Source organism: Pan paniscus, chromosome 1, assembly GCF_029289425.2.
Source record: "Pan paniscus chromosome 1, NHGRI_mPanPan1-v2.0_pri, whole genome shotgun sequence".
Lineage (NCBI taxonomy): Eukaryota > Metazoa > Chordata > Mammalia > Primates > Hominidae > Pan > Pan paniscus.
In genome coordinates, this window is record NC_073249.2 from 66,126,452 (window position 1) to 66,146,028 (window position 19,577).

The 19,577-nt window shown below is 46.9% G+C and overlaps 1 protein-coding gene across 2 annotated transcripts in view; it reads left to right on the forward strand.

Moving 5' to 3' along the window:
* Positions 1-328: 328 nt before the first annotated feature.
* Positions 329-19,577, forward strand: part of NCF2 (neutrophil cytosolic factor 2) — a 35,349-nt gene continuing 16,100 nt past the window's right edge. Inside the window, exons 1-6 of one of the 2 annotated variants that reach the window (XM_034942220.4) lie at positions 329-404; positions 885-1,088; positions 4,249-4,331; positions 13,518-13,626; positions 16,604-16,738; positions 17,933-18,040. In XM_034942220.4, coding sequence (XP_034798111.1) covers positions 915-1,088; positions 4,249-4,331; positions 13,518-13,626; positions 16,604-16,738; positions 17,933-18,040 — 609 coding nt within the window. In that variant the 5' untranslated portion in view covers positions 329-404; positions 885-914. Of the gene's footprint in view, positions 405-633; positions 723-884; positions 1,089-4,248; positions 4,332-13,517; positions 13,627-16,603; positions 16,739-17,932; positions 18,041-19,577 lie in introns of those variants that run through there. The other variant, XM_034942223.3, reaches the window with a different exon arrangement.

A 19,577-nucleotide genomic window follows, 5' to 3' on the forward strand; every position in this document is an offset into this window, starting at 1 on the left:
TAAGCCAGGAACATCTGGCTGGTGACACCCTGCCCAGGCCTCAGTGGGCCACACTACCTGCTGCAGGAGATGGCCTGCCCACTCGGCCTGGGTGGGGAGTTTTATTGAGTGATGAAAACAGCTTTCAGTGGAGAGGGGATGCAGGGGTGGTTCCCCTACCCAAAGGCAGGAAAGTCCCCCCAGTGCGGGTGAGTCTGGGGCTTTTATGGGCTCAGAATAGGGGAGGGGCAGGACATAGGTAGTACTGGAAAAGGCAACATTCAATTGGTTAAAAGGCATTAGTCAGAAATAATTAATTGGGAAAGAGCAGACAAACAGGAACAGAAGTTCTCACTCTAGGTCACGGGTTTCATTTGGGACCAGTAGCCTAGTCTTTCAGCCTTCAGGCTGTTTTTGGCTTGAAGGTGGGGTTTCACCAGGGACCTGCCCCTATCTGCCTAGGCATTTGGCTGCCTCCTGTCATTATCACCAGGGAGGTGCCTCTACCTGCCAAGGTTACCCTGGCTCTAGAAGCAGAGCTTTGGCCAGAAGCTGCCACAGAACAGGGGTGGGAGAGAGAAGAGGAGCTGGGTGACAGAGCAGAAGCATTTTGGGGAACTGATCCTTCAGGCAGCAGCTGATGTACTTCCTCTCTCCTCCACACTCCACCCCTACTCGCCCTCTCTCTCTCTGCTTCTTTCCTTTTCTCTCTCATGGTAGGGTTATGAGTCAGTTGCCAAAAGGTGGGGACATTTCCTGATGCATTTGCAACACTGAGAAGTTATCTTAAGGGAGGCTGGGCCCCATTCTACTCATCTGGCCCAGAAAGTGAACACCTTGGGGGCCACTAAGGCAGCCCTGCTAGGGGAGACGCTCCAACCTGTCTTCTCTCTGTCTCCTGGCAGCTCTCTTGGCCTCCTGGTTTCTACGTAATCATGTCCCTGGTGGAGGCCATCAGCCTCTGGAATGAAGGGGTGCTGGCAGCGGACAAGAAGGACTGGAAGGGAGCCCTGGATGCCTTCAGTGCCGTCCAGGACCCCCACTCCCGGATTTGCTTCAACATTGGCTGCATGTACACTATCCTGAAGAACATGACTGAAGCAGAGAAGGTGAGTGGAGGTGCCTCTTTCCGGGCCTCCTCTGTGCATTTGTTATTATGATTCTCAACCCCATTGCATTTCGGAAACCTAACCTCTGGGGAGATTGAAAAGAACAAAAGTTGCCCAAGCTCCACCCCTAGACAGCCTGATTTAACTGGTCTGGGAGGGGCCCCAGGCAGCCAGTTTTAAAAGCTCTCCAGGTGGAGAGCAGGTGAGGGGCAGCCAGGGTTGCCTCTTTCTCCATCTTCTAAATTAAAATCATTCTACAACTGTCTTTAACACCTTTGTGAAGGCTGTCCTAGTCGTACTTTCTTCTACACAGAACTCCTTCTGGGCACAGAATCTCTATCTATCCCAGCGCTTTACACCTGATTATTGATTCTAAGGCACCTCTTTTGGCTTTCCAAGACTTTCATGTGTGTCGACTTTGCCTGCTCAAGAGATTTAAGGGAGGCACTTACAAAAAATAGATTTTATCCCAAGTGACAATTCTGATCAATTATAAAGGAGACTCTTTTAAAGATGCTGAGGCTGGCAAGAGGAAATTGTACTGTGATTGACTAGTGATGTCTGCTGGGGGCATGGTGTGGGATGTCTTGCATCTTTTTCGTTATGTTTTCTCACTCGAATACCATAGTATGGAGTTAAGCATTCTCAATAATTATTTTTTTGATTGGTTGTGGTAAGGTGGAAAGGGTATGGAGTTTGGAAGGAGAAGATCTAGGATCGAATCCTAGCCTCTGTCTCTCTCTGGACTTTTAGTCTTAAGCAAGCTGTGTAGCCTATGTAGACATCTGGCTTTCAGCTTCCTGAGTTTCTAAATATCATGAAAATTAAGTGAGATGCCAAACTATTAATGTCCTGTGGAACTTCACACCACTGTATAAGAGTTAGTTATTATTTTTACCATTTACTGCCAGTCTTTGCAAGGTGTGGCAGTGGCTGACTCCCCAGGTCCCTTAAAGAACCAGTCCCTTCCACACTCCAACAGCAGGTAAACAAGCCTCAGCCACACCCTCCTGACAGGAAGACAGAGAAGTGACTCAAATGTTCTCACATAGCTTGACAAGTCAATCTCAGGCTCTAAGGCAGAGCATGGCAGGACCCCCCACCTCTGGCTGGAGGGAGGACATGGCCCCACCTCCTCTCAGGGGCCTGCTGAGGGGCTGAGTGAACAGCACCACACATTCTGAGGGCTGATGGACACAAAGTGCACATTGTCCAGGAGAAGAGATTGGCAGCTAGTCTGGGCACAGCTATGCCAGCAGGGACTGTAGCCTCCTGCCTTGGCCTGGATATGGGATCCTTGGCAAGGTTGTGTGGGCCACCACTCACCTCTCAGCTCCCAGGCCTTCAGGCCCACATGTCTCTGTTTCTCCTGGCATTCCTCTGCTTCTAGCCTCATTCCTTCTGCCTTTCTTTGTTTTCCTGCTTGAGCCCTTCCTACTAGCATTTATATGCATTCTTATTCATTATCATTTTAATTGTATACTATTCATGTATAAGTTTGTATAGTAAACAAATATAACAATTTATATAATATTTTAATTATTTTCATTTGCAATAACTTTTATTATTTATTTCAACTGAATGTTCAATACATTCATAGGAATACAAGAAATGCAACAAGGGTTAAAATTTCATTATTACATTACATATCATTTTTTCTTTCTTTTTTTTTTTTTTTTGAGACGGAGTCTCACTCTGTCACCCAGGCTGGAGTGCAGTGGTGCAATCTCGGCTCACTGCAACCTCTGCCTCCTGGGTTCAAGTGATTCTCCTGCCTCAGCCTCCCAAGTAGCTGGGATTACAGGCATGCACCATCAAGCCCATCTAATGATGTTTCATTTTTCAAAGAAGCTTCTCCTATTTCCCTATCTTTTTTATCTTCCACAGAGCAATAAATAGTAATTACTACTCTCCTGGACAAGGTGCTCTGTTGTGTTGGATAGGAATTGTATCTTTACGTTTCACATCATTATCACCTCCAAAAACTCTACCTTCACTTCATAGCACAGTCTCACTGCATTGTTTCACAGTAAAATTGTACTCTACTCAAACTAGGAGAACTCAAAGAAATTAGAGCAAACAGCAGTTAAATTCATATGAATGAAAGACAGAAGACCAAAGATTTTAAAGTACTGATTTAGTAACATAGTGTCTACTGGCTCAAAGCTTCTATCTAATCATATTATAAAAACAGCGATAATAGAAATGAAAGCTACACTAATGAAAAAGGAACTTGGGAATGAGGTCATTAAATATAACTAACTATATTTTAAATATAGATATTATGTATTTTTTATTAGTATCAGGTAAATGTCTAAATTATCTATTCTGAATTCTAGTCTCAGAGAAGGTCAGAGACAGTTACAAAGAAGGCGCTTCATATTGTCAAGTCCATTTTTAAAATGATGAGCTCCTTTGGGAAAATGCTTTAGTGTTTCTTTTCATCTAAGATTTCTGTTGGTGATAATCCATTAGTGTCTGCACCCTTATAGTCCACTTTGTCTTTATTTGTATCATTGGATTTTTTTTTTTTTTTTTTTTTGAGACAGGGTGCCTCACTTTGTTGCCCAGGCTGGAGTGCAGTGGTGCCGTCACAGCTCACGGCAGTCTCCACCTCCTGGGCTCGAGCGATTGACCCACCTCAGTCCCCCAAGTAGCTGGGACCACAGGCATGTGCCACCACATCTGACTAATTTTTAAATTTTTCATAGAGATGGAGTCTCACTATTTTGCCCAGGTTGGTCTTGAACTCCTGGGTTCAAGTGATCCACCTGCCTTGGCCTCCCAAAGTGCTGGGATTACAGGTGTGAGCAACCGCACCTGGGAATTATTGGATTCTTGTGTAGCTTTTCTAGGCCATATATGACTAACAAAAGCAGAAATCAGATGGTATATGTATGGCTCCAGGAATGTTTTGTAGATCCACAGCAGAACTGGAATGACAATACAAGGAATGCACACCATTGTCCCAGACTTCAGCTCCTAAATGTGAGAGCGAAGTGGGGTGCACCGTGAGAGCACAGGGTGGGCCTCAAGGTGCCGACAAGGGCAGACAGGAGAGCTGGGCACCACAGGGAGCTAGGGCTCTGTGAGCCGTGGCTCATCTCACACCTCCTCACTGCCTTGCATCATGGCCACGTCTGGACCCTTCTCTCCTCAGGCCTTTACCAGAAGCATTAACCGAGACAAGCACTTGGCAGTGGCTTACTTCCAACGAGGGATGCTCTACTACCAGACAGAGAAGTAAGTGGTTCAATGTTGCACCAACTGGAGGATTTCAAAGAGAAACCCAAGGGGTCTCAGTGTTGCGGGCTTGGTGTTTGAGCAGTACCTTCCCAACCTCTGTTGGGAAATGTGACTGGCCCTTCTGGGGACAGTTATGCAATAAATCAGCAGGTGAGGCAGAAGCTCTCACTGGGGAGGCAAGGCAGGTCTGCCACCAGATTATAAATCAGCTGTGTCATAGGCACAATGAGCCTAGGTAGCCATTATGGGCCTGATACTCAGCTGGTGTGGCACCCCACCAGTGTCCCTGATGGGGTCACCCATGTAGGTCTCCTATGAGGTACTGAGCTGTCACAGAATGGGGATGATCATGAAACTGCATCAAAACCTGGCTTCATCCCAGCAAAATGCATTTCCAAAACCTGGTTTAATCCATTTGAGGAAATATACTTCAGCTGCAAAAATGATAATACAAATTAACATTATATGTATAAGAATAAATTACTACAGATAAGTAAGTAGCATATGTACTTATACAGAAAAAGTTTGCAGTAGATGTTAATTTTTTTCTTTTTCCGAGACAGAGTTTCACTCTTGTTGCCCAGGCTGGAGTGCAAGGGCGCAATCTCAGTTCACCGCAACCTCCGCCTCCCAGGCTCAAGCGATTCTCCTGCCTCAGCCTCCCGAGTAGCTGGGACTACAGGCATGCGCCACCACACCCAGCTAATTTTGTATTTTTAGTAGAGATGGGGTTTCTCCATGTTGGTCAGGCTGGTCTTGAGCTCCTGACCTCAGGTGATCTGCCCACCTCAGCCCCCCAAAGTGCTGGGATTACAGGCGTGTGCCACCACGCCCAGCCAGATGTTAAATTTAAAAACAGATTTCAAAACAGTTCATATAGCATAGTCCCATTTCTGTATCACAGAATAAAGTCTGGAAGCCCATAGATCAAAATGTTATCAATAATTCTCTCTGGATGGTGGGATTATAGGAAAATCCATTTTCTTCTATCACCCTGTCTGCATTTTTAGGTTTGTTTATAGTCAACATGGAATAATTAGTACAAAGATTAATAAATTCAAAATGAAAGTTAATCTCAATTCCTCCTCCCTCTCATCCTGCACAAATACCTCATAACAAATAACAAAGGAAAAAAATTCTAAGTGATAATTTCAAATGTTTTGGGGCATGGGAAACTGACCCTTTGTAGAAACTGTTCCACCAGTGTGCATCAGTTCTAGGGAAGAGGAGTTTGGCTCAGGCTAATGAAGAATTTTTTTTTTTTTTTTGAGACGGAGTTTCGCCCTGTCACCCAGGCTGGAGTGCAGTGGCGTGATCTCGGCTCACTGCAACCTCTGCCTTCCAGGTTCAAACAATTCTCTTGCCTCAGCCTCCCAAGTAGCTGGGATTACAGGTGCCCGCCACTACGTCCAGCTAATTTTTGTATTTTCAGTAGAGACAGGGTTTCACCATGTTGGCCACGCTGGTCTCGAACTCCTGACCTTGTGATCCACCCACCTCGGCCTCCCAAAGTACTGGGATTACAGGCATGAGTCACTGAGCCCAGCCTAATAAAGAACTTTCTGACAGTGAAAATGGTCTGTGCATGGTGTGGGTGGGGTGAGGGTGAGGCCGGGCGTGGATGGAGCAGCAGGGAGGTTGTAGACGATGTCCAGACATCAGAGAGAGGGCTGGGCTCTGATCCTGTGCCACCCTGAAAGGCTTTGATCCTATGGTTTGGTCAGAAACAGAGCCTGTAAAACCCATGTATGCAGCTGTTGCTAAGGGCAACCACAAGAAGCTCAAGGGACTTTAAAGATGTAGATGCAGTTAGTTACCTGAAGAAGTGAAAGTAGAAGTGAAGTCTTTCCTAAAAGAAAAACCACAGACACAATGGCAATCTGGGGAGAAAGAGAGCCTGGGATTGGGAGAAGATATCCAGGCATTTAGCTCTCTCTTCCCCCCATATTTAGTGTGACATATTTATTGTGACTTTATAAATTTTTTTTAATTTTAATTTTTTATTTTAATGTTTGTGGGTATGCAGTAGGTGTATATATTTATGGGACACATGAGATATTTTGGTACAGCAGGTGTTTATCTTGACCGACGTCTTGCCTCTAACTGCCTGTCCCCGCTCTTAACATCCTTCTCTTTCTCACTCCCCCTTACCCCATCTCCAGACTATAGAATATGCAGGGAGGCCTAACAACAAATCCTTCAGCCGATCTTAAATCTCAAAATGCAAACTCTAAGGTCATTCCTTAGTGACCTCTAATAGTCTATAAAGAAGAGATACAACTGGCAAAAGAGTGAAGGCTCCCAGAAAGAATTTCCTCCAAAAAATGCCCGTGAGTCCCAGGATCTGGAAGGCTACGGTTTTGAGTGATTAGAAAGATCTTGGAAACTTCTAAAAGTAAGACCCAGGATTCAATTAATCTGTGATTGGTAATATTAATAGTTACACCTGAGAGAAAAATCTACCAAGTTTTATCTGTAATTCAACAATGAGGAAATTATACAAATGAGGCACTAATCTCAACCTCAAGCAGGCCCTCTTGCGCAATTCCCTAGGTGTTGGTATTCCCTTTGAAGTTCTGTTCTTGACCCTTTTCCCTTTTACAACTGCAGCAGTGGTTGTTAAATGGCAAAATGTGTTTCCAGAAATACACTCTCAAGCACACACATTCGTTTACGTACAATTCAGGGGCTATAGATACGAAGTCCGTATGTGAACCTTGAGGATCCATTCCTGGGCAAGGCCACCCTCTCCCATATGGCTGGCCTCCATTTCTCACAGAATCTGTACCTGAGATCCATCCAGGGAATGTCTCTTTCCCTAAACCTCATCAGGTTGACCTGTTAAATATTTCTTAAATCCACCTATTTCTCTCCATCCCCACTAGCACTGCCTTGGTTGAGCCCCTCATTTTTCACCAGGACTACAGCAGTCACTTCCAAACTGATTTCCCAGCCACTGCTCTTGTCCCCTCCATTCATATTCCAGAGTGATCTTGTAAAATAAAAAAAAATTTAAAAAAAGCAATCTCTGTGAGAACTTCCAGTGGCTTCCATGACTGCAAGATAAAGGCCAAATTCCCTTGCCTGTTCCTATGTGGTCCAGCTGCTGCCACCCACTCATGCATCCTCCGTGCCTTTGCCCCAGCCATGCCCAACCACTAAGGCAGCGCCTGCTCCCTCTTTTGAGCCTCCTTTTGTAATATGTCTGGCCCGTGACAGATATTTGCTTCCTGTATATATTTGTCTTCTCCACTACTCTACGAATTTCGTAAGAAATCTTTACTTACTCATGCTTGTATTTCAGTATCTAGCATAGTAGTTACTCAATAAATAAGTGTTGGATTAAATAAAAGTGAGCAAAATATAGTCTCCGTTTCAAGGAACTTATAAATTAAAAAGGGGAAACAAGTCAAGAACACCAGTAACTGTAATGCAAGGCAGAAGTGGGTAACTGCTGTGAGAGGTAGTTTTAAGTAAGCGGGATGGGGGCTAGAGAAATTACTTCTTAATGTGTGGGATAGAAATTCCCTCAGATTGGCTGGGCACAGTGGCTCACACCTGTAATCCCAGCACTTTAGGAGGCCAAGGTAGGCGGATCACCTGAGGTCAAGAGTTTGAAACCAGCCTGGCCAACATGGCGAAACCTTGTCTCTACTAAAAATACAAAAAATTAGCAGCACATGGTGGTGGGTGCCTGTAATCCCAGCTACTTGGGACGCTGAGGCAGGAGAATAGCTTGAACCTGGGAGGCAGATGTTGCAGTGAACCGAGATAACACCACTGCACTCCAACCTGGGCAACACAGCAAGATTCTGTCTGAATAAAAAAAAAAAGGAATTCTCTCAGATTACAAAAGGGAATTGTTTAAGGCTGATAATGTTATGGATGGAGGTTTTTCCCCCTCTATTTCCCTCTATTTTCCCCACTTTCATATGTTTTTGTGTTGCTCTTCCGTCATTATAAAGTTCCAACAGAACAAAGTTAGAGCACATTTCTGAAAAGGCAAGCAGAGTCTCAGGGATAACAGCCAAACTGTCTCGCCTCTCTAGCCCCAGCGTTGTCATCTGAAAGGCACAGGGGCTCGAAGCTGTCTTTCAGATCCTGTGCCTTATGAATCTTAGGGCATGACAATAAGGGTGAGACCCATTCCATGGAGCTGGCTTAAAGAGGCTCCATAGCAAAGCCTTCTTCCTGCTGACTTGGAAACAGGAAAGGGAGTGGGCCCAAACCTCCATCACAGCAGCCACTGCAGCATCCCAAAGATGTCTGAAGTTTTGACTTCTTTCAGCTTGCTGAGATTCCATTGTCCTGGGTGCAGGTGTATGAGCTGTGGACTCTGGACGCATGGGGCACTGGCAGCATGGGAACAAGCAGGTTACTAAGAAACCTCCCAGGAGTATTACAGAAATGGGGATTATAAACTCTCTCAAGCCTGGAGCTTGTGAAAAGCTATGGCAAGGTTGCTGCTTCAGCTGGTGGATCCCCTGCCTGGGAGGGGAGGGGCTTTGGGTCCAGTGCAGCCAAGGCGCCCCAAGGGGTGTCACTGAAGTGTGGGTGTGAAGAAAGCACCCATGCCCAGCCCAGCAGAGCCCTGCAGGAAGCTGCCAGCACCTTGGCTGCCTCCTGGGGGATGCTTCCAAATGGCCACGAAGAGAAACGCTGAAGAAGGGCTAGAGGGAGGCGGGGGCTGCCGCAGCACGGCCCACTGGCACACAGCGCTGAATGCTATTTTGGGATTCTCATACTGAGATTATTGCGACCCTGTGTAGTGGGAAAAGAGCTGTGTGTCAAAGCGGAACCCCCTTCAGGGCTGCAGCTCTGGGTAAACAAGTGGAGAGGCCGAAAAGAGGCCTGCAGCAGGGAGCGAGGGGGCTGGGAAGCAGGCCGATGCTTTCAGAGACATGTTTAAAAACGACACTTAGTTGGCGAGGCGAGGTGGCTCACGCCTGTAATCCCAGCACTTTGGGAGGCCGAGGCGGGCAGATCACGAGGTCAGGAGATCGAGACCATCCTGGCTAACACGGTGAAACCCTGGCTCTACTAAAAACACAAAAAATTAGCCAGGCGCGGTGGCGGACGCCTGTAGTCCCAGCTACTCGGGAGGCTGAGGCCGGAGAATGGCGTGAACCGGGAGGCGGAGCTTCCAGTGAGCCGAGATCGTGCCACTGCACTCCAGCCAGGGCAACAGAGCGAGACTCTGTCTCAAAAAAAAAAAAAAAAAAAAAACACTTAGCAAGGATGCCCCTTCCCCGTTTTAAAAATTAATTAGGCCCTGTGCAGTGGCTCACAGTTGCAGTCTTTGTACTTTGGGAGGCTGAGGTGGGAGGATTGCTTGAACCCAGGAGTTCGAGACCAGCCTGAGCAACATAGTGAGACCCCCGTCTCTATAACAAAATTAATAAATAAAATAAGTAATCTTTTTTTTTTTTAGAGAAGGGGTCTCACTATATTGTCCAGGCTGGCCTCAAACTCCTGGGCTCAAGTGATCCTCCTGCCCCAGCCTCTGGCGGAGTAGCTGGAACTGCAGGCTCAAGCCTCAGCCCCTGGCCCCACCCTGTTTTTTTGGTTGTTGGACTTTCTTTCTTTTCTTTCTTTCTTTTTTTTTTTTGAGTCAGGATTTCATTCTGTCGTCCAGGCTGGAGTGGAGTGGTGCAATCATGTCTTACTGCAGTCTTGACTTCCTGGGCTCAGGTGATTCTCCAACCTCAGCTTCCCGGGTAGCTGGGACTACAGGCACGTACCACTATGCCTGGCTAATTTTTTGTACTTTTAGTAGAGGTGGGGTTTCTCCATATTGCCTAGGCGGGTCCACCCTGTCTTTAAAACAAAGCAAACCCTCTGAATAATTTGTCAGTTCTTTCTCTCTCTCTCCTACCAGGCCCAAATCTGTAGACACTTTTTTTTTTTTTTTTTGAGTTGGAGTCTCGCTCTGTCAACCAGGCTGGAGTCCAGTGGCATGATTTTGGCTCATTTCAACCTCCACCTCCTGGGTTCAAGTGATTCTCCTGCCTCACCCTCCTGAGTAGCTGGGACTATAGGCACGCACCACCACGCCCGGCTAATTTTTAAATATTTTTAGTAGAGACGGGGTTTCACCATGTTGGCCAGGCTGGTCTCGAACCCCTGACCTCAAGTGATCCGCCTGCCTTGGCCTCCCAAAATGCTGGGATTACCGGTACGAGCCACTGCACCGGGCCTCTGTAGACACCTTGATGGGCTAGGGAATTATTAGGAGGATTTTGCTGGGCTCATGCAATGCCAGATAGACCCAGGTGGTGTCACTTCCCAGCTGAAATCCATCTGCTTAGCCAGCTCAGCAGGGAGGAAGGCACGTTGGTAGGTTAATGCTGACGGCAGTTAAAGTGTGTGCCCTCTGAGACCTTCAGCGAGCTCCCAAACAGGCAATAGAACACAGTGGAAATTGCAGCTGCCAGGAAACAGGAAACCTCTGCTTCTGCCTGTCCTCTTCGCGATGGAAGAGGCTCAGCGGCTCAGTGAATTGAAGCTAGTTACCCCACCTTCTGGCTTAGAAAGAGGAACCTGATTTCTGGCGTACTTCTGGGTACCTTCTTCCTCTTTCCAGGAACCCAGAAAGATGCGTGGAAAAGACATGAAAGGCCCCATTGCTACTTAAAGAATGGCCTGCATGCATTTAGTAGGTTTTACAACCATCTTTATTAACAGGGATAGTAGAGAAAGCCATCCTCCTATTTCAAACCCAAGCTCTCTTCTTTTATTTCCTGCATAGCCACTGCTACCACTGTGTGACTTACCTCAACCCTAATGGTGATGGCTTCTCCCCCAGCCACACTGGCACCCGTTCCTTATGACTCTCTTGGCCAACCAGCCCTTGTGCTCAGCTCTAAACTTCCATGAGATCAGAGTTCCAGCTTCTATGCCATGTATTTTTAAAATATCCTGATAATAGCTTATATGGCATGGAGCTTTAAGTAAACATGTAATAAGTGGCTGATGTATGGATTAATTGGTAGAGTGTTAGAGCTAAAGAAAATAAAACAACAAAAACAATAGTAAAAAATTACGGTGTGTGCCAGGCACTGTCTGAAGTACCCAAATGCTTCATCTCCTTTAGTTCTCACAATGAACTTGTGAGGTATATGCTGTTATTATTCTCTTTTTTTTTTTTTTTTTTTTTGAGACAGAGTCTCACTGTGTCACCCAGGCTGGAGTGCAGTGGCGTGATCTCTGCTCACTGCAAGCTCTGCCTCCTGGGTTCATGCCATTCTCCTGCCTCAGCCTCCTGAGTAGCTGGGACTACAGGCGCCCACCACCATGCCCAGCTAATTTTTATTTTTTTATTTTTTTATTTTTAGTAGAGATGGGGTTTCACCATTTTAGCCAGGATGGTCTCGATCTCCTGACCTCGTGATCCACCCACCTCGGTCTCCCAAAGTGCTGGGATTTCAGGCGTGAGCCACTGCGCCCAGCCTTATTATTCTCTTATTCTAAAGATGGAGAAACAGACTTAGGGAAGCTAGGTAACTTGCCGTTTCTCACCAGATAGTAAGTGACAGAGCCAAGACTCAAACCAGGTGGTTTTGACCCCAGAAGTGGGATCCATATGCTGGCAAGCTCCCTATATGATACATTCTTTGCATATAATATGTCCCTGTATACAATATGCTGCCATAATATTGGTGTGGAACTTCAGGCCAGGAAAGTGACTTGCTAGGGTCCCCCAGTTAGTGGCAGAGCTGTTGGATCTGGACTCTGGCTCCTGGCCCCTTTACTACATCACACTGCCTCTTGAGGATTCCTGCCAGCCTGTGTCCACATTCCAGGCTTATCTCCAAGAGAAGCCGGGTTGGTAGCTCTGGGTCAGATGGTGGCCTAGGGACTTACAGACTTACAGTCCAGTTGCCCAGGTGTGAGCCACAACCAGGCAGCCAAATTTGTTCCTGCCAGGTCAGGGGACTGAGTGGAGTGAGGCTGGCGTAGCTTATGCCTGCTGCTCCCACCCCCTATAGCCCAGCAATGGCTCCCTCCCACCAGGGCCTCTGTGGAGCCCATGGTCAAGGCCTGGGCCAGCATCCTCAGAAGTGTGTGTCCAGGTCCCACCTACATGCCTGTGGGCCCTATTGATGTGGTCAGCTCCCATTCTCTGCTACAAGTTCCAGGACAGCAGCCCTGATATACCTCGAGCCAGTCAGCTCCACGCCAATCCAGCAGCACAAGGCAGTGGGAGCAACATTAGAAAAACTATCTGGGGCTGGGCATGGTGGCTCATGCCTGTAATTCCAGAACTTTTGGGAGGCCAAGGCGGGCAGATCAGTCGAGGTCAGGAGTTTGAGACCAGCCTGGCCAACATGGTGAAACCTGGTCTCTACTTAAAATATAAAAAATTAGCCGGGCGTGGTGGCGCTCGCCCGTAGTCCCAGCTCAGTCCCACTCAGGTGGCTGAGGCAGGAGAATCACTTGAACCTGGGAGGTGGAGCTTGCAGCGAGCTGAAATCCCACCACTGCACTCCAGCCTGGGCAATACAGTGAGACCCTGTCTCAAAAAAAAAGAAAAAAAAAGGAGGAAATACTATATAGCATAAGTGGTTGTTTTTTCTTTTCCAAAGTGTAGGGAGGAGGCAGAAGTGGCGGGCGGTGAGGAAACAAAGAAGACCACAAAACCAAGCTCTAAGTTGAACTCAAAAGAAGCCACTGGCGAAGGCAGTGGGCAGGAGGGTGATGGTGGCAGCTATAAGAAGGGGCCCCTCCAAGCTGTGCCAGGCTGGCCTGGCCTGATGGTGGGAGCCAGGAGTGAGCAGTATTCCAAATCAGCTCTGAACACTCTGCAGGGACACAGGCAGGGGGCAGGTGCTGGCTCTGCTTGGAGCTCTCAAGAGAGAATGAGAGCTGCATCGGAAAGCGACAAGTCAGGTTGTCAGAAAGGTGACAGTTGTATGCAGTCAATAGAGAAGAAACTCCCTGTGACTGTCCAAGACGAGGCACTCAGGGTTGCTTTGAGGCACAGCCCTGGGGGGAACACCATTCCCAAGGAGTTGTATAGAATACTTGGACTCAGGGTTGCTGAAAACTAGAACAGGTCAAAAGGAACTGAAAGGCTTCTTGTCCCAGTGAAATAGATGGGGAAGGGAGAAGCAGACTCACATTTTATGCTGCATTTATTTCTCCATCCACTAGACTGCTGTATTTTCTCCCTCTGTCCTGCAGATACGATTTGGCTATCAAAGACCTTAAAGAAGCCTTGATTCAGCTTCGAGGGAACCAGCTGATAGACTATAAGATCCTGGGGCTCCAGTTCAAGCTGTTTGCCTGTGAGGTAAGGAGAACAGGGCCTGGCCTGGGCAGGAGGGGATCATGGCTGGATGGATGGCTGACAGTTCAGATGCACAGTGATCTGTTGACACCTCCAGGAGCTTGGAAAAGCCATTTTGCCTCCTCTGCCTTGAGACTCAGATTTTCCTTGAAGAAAAGACTGAGATGGATTATTTCAGGCTCATCAAGGCATTGTCATCAGTTACCTGGGGTCATACATTTTATTAATGTGAAGCGCAAAGGACCATGCAAAAATGAGCCCCCTGGGCTCTCTGAAGGGAGGCTGGACACGAGTGTGTTGGCTTGTGGAAATATTCATGATAATTTGCATGTTTTGATTGGCACTTCAGATTGACAAGCTATTTGTTCAGCATTTTGCTAGCAAATCCAAAATCATGAGTTCATTGTCCATGCAGGACCTGCCAGAACCTTGCTCAGTTCCCAAGTTTATAGACCACACTCTTTACTATCCATGGTTCTTACCCCATGTACTTGATTGATACCTAAAGAGAGACTGAGGATAATTTGGCATAAATCTGTCCCCTCTTGCTCAAAGAACAGCTCAAGGCACATATTTAGGTAACGGTTTCTGCAAAACAACTTCTTTTCTCTATTATCAAAAGGGAGAGACATGACTGGCTTTGACTTTGCAGGTTCATTTACTTTTTCCAGTTGGCCCTTCCCACCCCTCCCACTTCCAAATATATACTAGCAGTTTTGAAAACCAAAATTCCTGTAAATGTCAAAGACCTTTCTTTAGAAAAATCACTGACAAAAGTCCCCTTGCTTTAGTTTCTCAGGCACAAGAAGTCAAGTGTTCCCAGGGTCGCTCAGGGCTAATAATAGAGTCTGTAGCCGCCCTCGGCCCCTGGGGACATATGGCCCCATCCCAACCCTGCAGCAGGCTAGCAACTAACTTCACGTCTCACAGTCTGAGAAGATGGGGCTTTGCAGTTGGAATTGGCTGCCATTCGACCAGCTTCTCAAGTAAGGTTTCTCAGCTGTAGCTCTGTTAATATGTTGGACCAGACAATCTTGTATTGTGGCAGAGGCGAGAGAGGGGTTGTGGTGCATCCTGCGCATCGTGGGAACTTTGACAGCATCTCTAGCTTTTAGATGCTACTAGCACTGCCACCACCACTCCCCACCCAATGTGACAACCTAAAATCCCTCCAGACATTGCTAATAAGCCAATGACAGCCACTTATACAGATTAGAAAGTTGGGGGACAAGTGGCTCTAGAAAAAGGATTATGTCACAGCGGCATCAAAGTACAGTTCCATGGAAGGAATGTTTCCCCTGGAGTTGGGGTTAAAATGGCCCTGAGAGGACAGAAAATACTGGCTGAGTGGCCCTCTCTGCAAGTAAAGCTGAACTTTTCAGGGTCTAAGGCCCTCTTTGTCACATGGGACCTTCCAGTCATTTCCCTACTTATAATCCTTCTCTTCCTGATGTGGTATGACCCTGGCTTCTGAGAATCACATCATTATTTTTGAAGAGTGTCAAGGTTTTTCTCATCATTAGTTCATAAAAACTGATTGTAGAGAAATGTCTTAAGAGAAGGTGGCTGAGAACCAAATAGGAAATTTTAAACGATCTGAGTTCTTTCTTTCTGCACACAAGGTCAGGAGTGGGCTGGAGAAGCCAACGAATTCAGAAGGGAGTAGCTCATTGAATCTCAGAAATAGGACTGAAAGGAGTCCAGATTTCCACTTCCGGGGTTGATCCTGGCCCCCACCATTCAGCACCAGCCACTAATGCCACAGAAACATCAATCCTTCCACCTGTCTGAGTTTGGCAAGTTCACGTCGTTGTTGGCAGGAGGCCTCAGTTCTTCGCCACATGAACTTCTCTCTAGGGCTGCCTAAGTCTTGTCATGACATGGCAGCTGGTGTCTCTGAGAGCAAGTGACCCAAGAGCAAGACAGTGTCAATGTCTTTTATAATCTAGCCTCAAATGCCACACCCCCTAATTTCCATAATATCCTATTTAAAAAATTTATTTCAGTCAGGCCATTTTTTAGATCTTGGTAATGCATCCAAACGATTATTTGATTCTGTGTGTAAATTGTGAAGCACAATAGTAAAATAAACACTCAAGAACCACAGCCCAACTCAAGACCTGGAAAAGTATGACACTGTTGCATTTACCATTCCCTCCCCACCTGAGGTGAAGGTGCCCCTGGCTTCTGTGCTAACCTCTGTCTTCTGGGTTCAAGCAATTCTCCTGCTTCAGCCTCCAAGTAGCTGAGATTACAGGTGCCTGCCACCATGCCCAGCTAATTTTTGTATTTTTAGTAGAGACAGGGTTTCTCCATGTTGGCCAGGCTGATCTCAAACTCCTGACCTCAAGTGATTCACCCGCCTTGGCCTCCCAAAGTGCTGGGATTACAGGCGTGAGCCACTGCGCCTGGCCTGTGTTGCTACATTAGTCTTGTTACTCACATGGTCTGGGCCAGGTTCTGCTGGTGCTGGTACAGGAGGTTGCATCTTGATCCATCTTCCGGCTCTGTACCTGTCCAGTGTTTCAGCCTAGGTACAGTGGCAGGAGGTGGACTGGAAGACCACACACCTGTATTTTATTCCCAACCCTGTGTCTGCCTCTAGAAGGGGCCTTGAGCAAGTCACTCTTTTACTAAAGCAACTCATACTAAAACAACACAACAATTCTTCTTCTTTTTTTTAACCTGGTTTGAACACACTGTATACAATAATTCTTGTCCCTTCCTGACCTATTTCGTTGTTGGAAGAGTACAAATGATGTTGCATTTACGCATTCCATGGTGTTTTCTTAACACCATGTTTGTGTTTGACATAACTCAATAGCAAGACTAATTGCACTATATTTTAGATATTCCCAGGAGAGCTGAGAAAGGGAGAAAGGCTACCAGGCAACATTCTCAGAGTATACGTGTGAGCCTTTCCCTGGCACCTTGATTTGGAGTAGTCTCAAGTTTTATGTTGCGGTCTGTACTTTTCTAGGTGTTATATAACATTGCTTTCATGTATGCCAAGAAGGAGGAATGGAAAAAAGCTGAAGAACAGTTAGCATTGGCCACGAGCATGAAGTCTGAGCCCAGACATTCCAAAATCGACAAGGCGATGGAGTGCGTCTGGGTAAGCGTATTGGTGATGCAGGTGTTGAGAGGATGTCACTGGATTCTCATTTGTCTCAGAGGACATGCCATTGAGAAGCCATAAAAGTGGTGCTTTTACTTTCTGTGAGTCTGGGTAACACTGATCTTAGGGTATAGTTCCACTTAAGATCTTGAATCTGTGCTGAGAAGCTGAGTCCTAGAGTATGGGATGGCAGAGCCCCGGCATCACACCACCCTTGGAGTGGGGCTCCTTGGCAATGCAGGAGAACAGGATATTGGATGCTAGAGCAGTGCTGCACAGACTCTAAGCACTGAGAGGGCAGAGTCCATGTCTGCTTGATCACCACTGAGTCCTCACAGCCTGGCACAGTGCTAGGCACATAACAGCTCTCAGCAAAAATGTTTTGTTTTGTTTTGAGATGGAGTCTCGCTCTGTTGCCCAGCCTGGAGTGCAGTGGCGTGATCTCAGCTCACTGCAGCCTCTGCCTCCTGGGTTCAAGCAATTCTGCTGCCTCAGCCGCCCAAGTAGCTGGGATTACAGGTGCATGCCACCATGCCTGGCTAATTTTTGTATTTTTAATAGAGACGGGGTTTTGCCATGTTGGCCAGGCAGGTCTCGAACTGCTGACCTCAGGTGATCTGCCCTCCTTGGCCTCCCAAAGTGCAGGGATTACAGGCATGAGCCACCGCACCTGCCTAAAATATGTTTTGATTTTGTGAATAAGTGATAAAAACTATTTATCGTTCAAGCATATTTGTGAATAAGGCTAGCTTTAAATCTGATTTTTAAAACACAGAGAAGAGGACTCAAGTCAGTCTTTATATGTCTATCCTCATCAGCAAACACACATCCAAGGGAGCACTGTCATGAGCCTTGCTTGATCCCGGGCCAGCCTTGTCGTGGTGGTGCCCTCTACACCATGAGAGAACCCCATGGACAGCACACAGAGTGGGAGAGGAGCAGTTCCTCTGGGAAAAGAGGGTGCTGAATAGCAACAAATAGCAGCAATGTCCACGTGGCCTCGCAGCAGAAGGTGGTATTGAAACCAAGGGTTCCTACCTTAACACCCTAGAGGAATGACAACACTCATTTGGAAAAGGGCTTCTATGTGGTTATCTCAATGAATTCTTGCATCTATTCACTGAGGGAGGCAGGACAAGCATTGTCACCCCCATTTTCACATAAGGAAATGCTACGTTTTCTGTGTTACAGAAGCAGAAGCTATATGAGCCAGTGGTGATCCCTGTGGGCAGGCTGTTTCGACCAAATGAGAGACAAGTGGCTCAGCTGGCCAAGAAGGATTACCTAGGCAAGGCGACGGTAGGTGGGATTGCTCGGCTTCCCCTGAGTCTCCTGTGGCCCGGGCCATGTGGAGCAAGGTGGGAGGGACTCTTGAGAAGAGGGTAGCCTCCTTGTGGCTCTGTCCCTGGGATGGCAATGAGAGACTTGTTTATAGGACAGAGGTTTGGCTGAAAGATAGGCAACCATGTCTAGTTTATTTTCTCCAAGCTGCTCCCATTTCTCCCTTCCAGCTCGACCCTGGGTGAGAGCCACAGGGTTACTCACAGGATGCTGAGTCTTAGGGACTGAGCCAATGGAGGGAAAACACAGCCATGAGGAGCTCACTAAATGTGAAGAGAGGGCCAGGCAGGGTAGCTCATGCCTGTAATCCCAGTGCTTTGGAAGGCTGAAGTGGGAGGATCACTTGAGGCCAGGAGTTTGAGACCAGCCTAGCTAGTGGAGAGGCTGAGGTGAGAGGATCACTTGAGCCCAGGAGTTCAAGGCTACAGTGAGCTATGATTGCACCACTGTACTCTAGCCTGGGCAACAGATTGAGACTCTGTTTCTAAAAAATAAAAATAAATATGAAGAGAACATGTTAGGGAAAGAGATCAGCATGGGATCCTCTTGGATTAATGCCCCTTGTAGTTCACGTTTTAGTGGGCTGAGGAGTCTTTCCCCACTTCCACAGCCCTATGTTTAGACTATGTCTTAAATTGGACTTCTTCTAAATCCAGTTCTTGGCTGTGCATGGTGACTCATGCCTGTAATCCCAGCACTTTGGGAGGCTGAGGCAGGTGGATCACGAGGTCAGGAGTTCAAGACCAGGCTGGCCAACATGGTGAAACCCCATCTCTACTAAAAATACAAAATTAGCCGGGTGCTGCGGTGCATGCCTGTAATCCCAGCTACCTGGGAGGCTGAGGCAGGAGAATCGCTTGAATCCGGGTGGTGGAGGTTGCAGTGAGCTGAGATCACACCATTGCACTCCAGCCTGGGCAACAAGAATGAAACTCCATCTCAAAATAGTAATAATAATAATAAATCCAAGTATTAAATTCTTTCAGACATGGTCTGAAGTGAGTCAGCAGTGCCCTTCCAAAACCACATTTGACTTGACACATTCATAGGGCTAAAGTTGCCCAGTGGTCGGGTAGCTGGGTCTAGCATAGCAGCAGAGGTCAAGAAAGCCTGGGTGAGTGGAAGCCCTCCAAATATCTATCAACTGATGAATGAGTAATCAAAATGTGATATATCCATGCAACAGAATACTACGCAGCCATAAAAAGGAATGGAGTATGATTCATGATACAACATGGATGGACCTTGAAAACATTATGCTATGTGAAGGAAGCCAGACATGAAAGGCCACATGTTGTACAATTCCGTTTATAGGAAATATCTGGTGCAGCCTCTAAGCACTGAGAGAGCAGAGACCATGTCTGCTTGATCTCCACTGAGTCCTCACAGCCTGGCACAGTGCTAGACACATAACAGCTCTCAGCAAAAATGTTTTGATTATATGAATGAATGATGAAAATTATCTATAGTTTAAGCATATTTGTGAATAAAGCTA